Genomic DNA, 6,113 nt, shown 5'->3' on the forward strand with positions numbered 1-6,113 from the left:
TCACCCATCCCCACTGGGCACACACTCGTTGAATCAACATTGTTTCCACGTCATTTCAATGACATTATGTTGAATCAACGTGGAATAGATGTTGAATTGACCGGTGGGTCCTTCCATATTTTCTTCTGTTTTTCATTTCATTCTGCCACTGATCTGCTGTGATAGAGTGATGCCCATCACAGGGACAGTTGCAGGAAAACACTCACATCTATTTCCATTATGCTCAACTTTAGGATGGCTCATCATTTTGCCCATTAGTTTAACCGTTCTTATATAGTCATAACGAGTGCTATCTTTTGGATAAATCCGACAAAGTAAAGTGACAAGTTATTGTATGAACAAAGTATATGATAAATGCTGTTGGCACATTTTGTTTTGTGTCCCGAATAATGATAAGCTGTTTTTAGAGGATTACAAATGATCAATGAGAGTCTTGTAGTCAGTTTATTGAGTTAAGAAATTGAATCAGAATGAAAAATGAAATTACAGATTACAGACTCGCCTTTAGGCAGACAAAACATTATTCAGTCATACTAAGAGATTTTTTCACAGAACTCAGAAGTCTAAGTCTATTGGTCCCAGAGACTGGACCATTGGCCTGGAACATCACCATGGGATACCATTCCCTTCCCAGTCCAGAAGGCTGCCATTGTGCTTCTCTGTGAGGGTTGACATCACATGCAGAATGCCTTTGGCACTGTCCTCAGTCTTCACCGGTGCCTGTCGAACAGAAACCCATCATAGACAAACAGTTATAGATCTGTGCCATTCTGCTATGACTCTAGTCCTACCTTATTCTACACTTATAAACAAATATGTAATTATCATAATGAGTTTTGCTACTTCAGAGCAATGTGCAGTGCATTGTTGTCAATATCGGGTGTATGAGAGGCGAAGTCAGGTGCAGGAGAGAAGCGAAATGTAACCAAGCGCACTTTATTATAGTTCCAAAATCCGAGAGCACTACATCAATAAAAATGCGCTCAAAACCACGGAACATAACCAAAGTAAAGCGCGTAAATCAAACACCACGAAAACATGAAACAATTACACACAAAACATGATGGGAAACAGAGGGTTAAATACAAGTAGATTGATTGGGGAAATGATAACCAGGTGTGTATGGAAACAAGACAAGACAAATGGATAATAGAAAAATGGATCGGCGATGGCTAGAAAGCCGGTGACGTTGATCGCCGAACGCCGCCCGAACAAGGAGAGGAGCCGACTTCGGCGGAAGTCGTGACAATTGTGTAGAATGGCATTGTGGACTTTTAAGCTTAATAGTTTTATTTTACAGATACATGCAAAAAGCACTCTTGAAATAATTAATGAAAACCAGTATTTTTATCCCCCCCTTACTCACATGTGGGCCTCCCATGTCAGTTTTCACCCAGCCAGGGTGAATGGCCATGACCAGAATCCCATCCCTCTGGAAGTCCTCTGCCAGGCAACATGTCAGCATGTTCAGTGCTGCCTAGTGGAGAATAGGACAACAGAAATCATTTTATCCACATCTTCATTATTCAGCATGGAATCAATAGAAACTGTTCCACTATCAGCCAGAAGAGTGTTAAGGATCACATTAGAAGTAGGCCTACTGATGGTGGCATACCTTGCTGGCTCTGTAAGGATACATAGGGGCCATGGAGAAAGTCTCAGGACACTTCTTAACCGAGGACAGCAGAGTGGAGATGTTGATGATGGCTGCCCTGCTACAGGACATCCCTGTTCTTGCAGGACCTAATTGGTCAGCTGCCTTCTGCAGGTATGACCTGAACTCCTGCAAGAAAGGACAGATAAAGAAGAAATTTTCTTAATCTCAGTGTCAATACATCAAAGATCTCACAATAGTGAGCAGTTGGGGATGTCTCTGCGCCAGCTCCTTCAGTGCCTTGAAGCAGGAGCAAATGTGTTGGGTCAGGACAGGCTAAATTCTAGGATCCTGATTGACTCCAGCAATTTCCAGAGAGAATTAAGTGGATATACAAAGTCACGTGCTAATAATGAATCTTTCCAATTCAAATACACAACAAATGTACAGTACTTAATAATGAGAGAATCTACGTATTATATTTAACTCAAATATCTTGCTACATAAAACAGAAACCATGCTCAGTTTTCTATTGTTGCCAACCTCTACATACTCTGTGCCATGCATTGGGCTCTGGAGCTCTCTGATACTTTGCTACTTTCTGTAAACTGGCCTTAGAGGCTGTGGACTACCTGAGCTCCATATAGATCTCGACACGCGGCAATGATCTGGGCTGGAGCACTGGTGGACTCTGCCAGCTGACGGACTAGCTCTAGACCGATTCCCCGGTTAGACCCTGTCACCAGAACACTGCCTCCTATCCTAGCCGCCATAGTCGCTGTCTGTCTATTGAATTAACTTATCCAACACTGACACTCCTTATGATTATGTGTAATGTATGTGCGGGGGCGGAACAGTATTTAGAGTTCATAGTTCATCTTCACCTATGTTAATGTTTAATCTGCATGGGCTGCACCTTAGTAGCAGCGTCATCCCATTTCACAAATAATGCCCTGCACACTCACTATTCAGCAAGCATTTGGACAGCAGACTCTTTAGGGCAAGACCAGTAGGAAACAAAAGACGGACAATTACCCCAAAAAACGTAGTTGTGAAATACATACAATATTTATTTTATACTTAACAAAAATAGAAACACAAAATGTGTTGTTCCCATGTTTCATGAGCTGAAACAAAAGATCACAGAAATGTTCCTAAGATGTTCCATACGCATTTGTTTACATCCCTGTTAGTGAACATTTCTCCTTTGCCAAGATAATCCATCCACCTGACAGGTGTGGCATATCAAGAAGCTGATTAAACAGCATAATCATTACACAGGTGCACCTTGTGCTGGGGACAATAAAAGGCCACTCTAAAATGTGCAGTTTTGTCACACAACACAATGCCACAGATGTCTGAAGTTTTGAGGGAGCCTGCAATTGGCATGCTGACTGCAGGAATGTCCACCAGATTTGTAGCCAGATAATTGAATGTTCCTTTCTCTACCTTAAGCCGCCTCCAACGTCATTTTAGAGAATGTGGCAGTAAGTCCAACCGGCCTCACAACAGCAGACCTTGTGTAACCACTCCAGCCCAGGACCTCCACATCTGGCTTCTTCACCTGCGGGATCGTCTGAGACCAGCCACCCAAACAGCTGATGAAACCGAGGACTATTTCTGTCTGTAATAAAGCCCTTTGGTGGGTAAAAACTCATTCTGATTGGCTGGGCTTGGCTCCCAAGTGGGTGGGCCTATGCCCTTCCAGGCCCACCCATGGCTGTGCCCCTGCCCAGTCGTGTGAAATCCATAGATTAGGACCTAACACATTTTTTTAATTGACTGATTTCCTTATATGAACTGTAACTCAGTAAAATCGTTCAAATTGTTGCATGTTGTGTTTCTATTTTTGTTCATTGCATTATCTCCACAAAGTGTCGTGAGTTACCCATAGTTCCGAGCAAAGGCACACTACAGGTATGCTACCACTTGCAACATAATTTACAGTATACCACTAATACATTGTATATGTGGTGGATAGGAAATGTGGTAGACGTTATTATTATTAAAAGTCTGAAATCTACATTATTTCATTCTTCAATCACCCAGTATTTAAATGTTCAATTATATAAATATTTAAATGATGAACATTGAGATATACAGTAAATAAATGGATCTGAAATTGCATCTATTTTGACCAGTGGCTCTGGGACATAAAACATAGCAGAACTATGGGTAGCATGACACCTGACGAATACAATTGGTAAGAAGATGTGCCTGTAATATCTGCAAGACATGTTGTAGTCGTAATTAGATACCTTTCCCTTTCACAATCTCTCTCTCTCTGTGAGGGATAGTGAGTGCTGATATCAGATAAGGAACTTTCACATGACTTCATAACTTTATTGAAAAAAACAAGGCCATTGTAAACACACACACACATACACCACACGTAAACACACACATACACACACTTGCGCATACCAAGGTTATTCAAGTTTTGTGATTTAAAATTATGTTAATTTGTATCAGTTTTTTTATTTTTTATTTTTAATTCAGTTTAGCTTCAGTTTGTTTTCAGACTTGATTCACAATTTTTTATTTAGTTTCAGTTTGATTAAAAAAACATTTCAATTTAGTTTTTATATTATTTAGTTTCAGTTGTAGTGTTTGAGACAGAAAGTAGCCTATGCATGGGAGGCTAGGAGCTATTTACGTGTTGTATACCTGTAGTTTCTTTGGGGGGGGGGGGGGGGGGGGGTAGTCCCTTCTTGACACTGGGGGGCAGTAAAACATAAGGTAATGGGCCAGGACCATAGACTTGGCTAGACATAACATCTCTGTATATGTGTCATGATGGTGTCTGTGAGAGGATGGGCAGCGCCATTAAGGCCATCTCCATCTTGAAATAGTAAATGATATTTTTCACAAGTAAAATTCATTGGCTGATCCCTTTTGTCACGACTCCAACCGGGTCATCATGTCATGCCAACCAGGTCATCAGGAGGGATTAGCCAATGTAGTTGGAAGTCCCGCCCAGTTGACTAAATCAAAATGGTGAAAGACCTCAATGGCGCTGCCCATGCTAATACAGGCTTTTGTCCAATAGAGCACTCCATACAACTGGCCAGGACATGGTTAGGTTTAAATTATAAATCAATCCTTATGTGACTTGGATTTAAAGAATAAGCACCTAGACTGGTGCAAGATATATGGTGGAAGAAAACTCTCTTGCCCATGTTTACACCAATCCAATGCTTTTTCTTTGACTTTAGTAGTACATGTAAGAAGAATCAAGTACCTTTACCTTTATCTGACAGAAAGAGAGAGGAAAAATCATGGCACATTTTACATGTTATGTAATATTAAACATGTATCACTGACTAACCCCTTCAAATAGGGTTAATAAAAACAGCTACAACAACAGCAAAAACATAAGCAATACAAAATGTCTTCACAAATCTATCAGTTTACAGTCAGCTAATTTGCGTGTGTGTGTATGTGTGCACCAAGGTTATTATAGTAAACAAAAACTGAAAGTAAAATAAAAACAAAAATTTGAAAAAACATTTTGTAAACTGAAATAAAAATAAAAAACATTTGAAAAGCTAAAACTATACTGAAACTATTATCTTTGACTGCAAAACTAACTAAAATAAAAACCAAATAAATTAGTTTTAGTTTTAGTTGTTTTCTTCTAAACTTTGGGGAAAAAATTAAATGGGGTTTTCAAGCTTCTGAATCTGGCGGGTAAATGCTGGCAGTAGATGCCGATGTTTCAAATATGCCTATCTTGTACATCACTATCACTAGCGATCACTAGCTAACAGGGAAGAAATCTGAGGGTGAGCATGGAGCCTAACTGGGCCAAGCTAGAACAGCTTGTGAAGTTGTTGGAGCCATTCGCGATCCACACCAACCAACTTCAAATTGATAGCCAGTCGCTGTCTGATGTGGTGCCGTGCCTTCTCAACCTTGAGGCACACTTGCAGTCAACTACTGTTGCAAAACAGTTGGCACAGGTCCTCCTGAAGTCACTGCGTGAGTACTGCATACTGAATACTGAATCCAAAACAGCAATGTTAGTTCTAGGTCCCAAGAAACAAAGAGATCTTCTGTTGGATCTGACAATTAATCTTGGTGGTTGTACAGTCGTCTCAAATAAAACTGTGAAGGACCTCGACGTTCCTCTGGACCCTGATCTCTCTTTTGAACATTTCAAGACTATTTCAAGGACAGCTTTTTTCCATCTACGTAACATTGCAAAAATAAGAAACTTTCTGTCCAAAAATGACACAGAAAAGTTAATCCATGCTTTTGTCACTTCGAGATTAGACTACTGCAGTGCTCTACTTTCCGGCTCCCCGGAAAAGCACAAAATAAGCTTCAGTTAGTGCTAAACATGGCTGCTAGAATCTTGACTAGAACCAAAAAATGTGATCATATTACTCCAGTGCTAGCCTCTCTACACTGTCTTCCTGTTAAGGCTAGGACTGATTTCAAGGTTTTACTGCTAACCTACAGAGTATTGCATGGGCTTGCTCCTACCTATCTCTCGGAATTTGGTCCCGCCGTACAT

The 6,113-nt window shown here is 40.5% G+C and overlaps 1 protein-coding gene across 1 annotated transcript; it reads right to left on the reverse strand.

Annotated features, from left to right (window-relative positions):
* Window positions 1-425: 425 nt before the first annotated feature.
* On the reverse strand, window positions 426-2,462 carry zgc:158868 (SDR family oxidoreductase). Its single transcript, XM_014124172.3, has 4 exons — window positions 2,227-2,462; window positions 1,616-1,783; window positions 1,367-1,477; window positions 426-720 (listed from the first exon to the last, which is right to left on the reverse strand). Exons 1-4 carry the CDS (start codon window positions 2,365-2,367, stop codon window positions 607-609), a joined length of 534 nt encoding a protein of 177 aa, XP_013979647.1. The 5' UTR covers window positions 2,368-2,462; the 3' UTR covers window positions 426-606.
* Between the last annotated feature and the right edge of the window lie 3,651 nt (window positions 2,463-6,113).

The sequence above is a fragment of the Salmo salar genome, chromosome 10 (assembly GCF_965601325.2).
Source record: "Salmo salar chromosome 10, fSalSal1, whole genome shotgun sequence".
In the NCBI taxonomy this organism is placed as follows: Eukaryota; Metazoa; Chordata; class Actinopteri; order Salmoniformes; family Salmonidae; genus Salmo; species Salmo salar.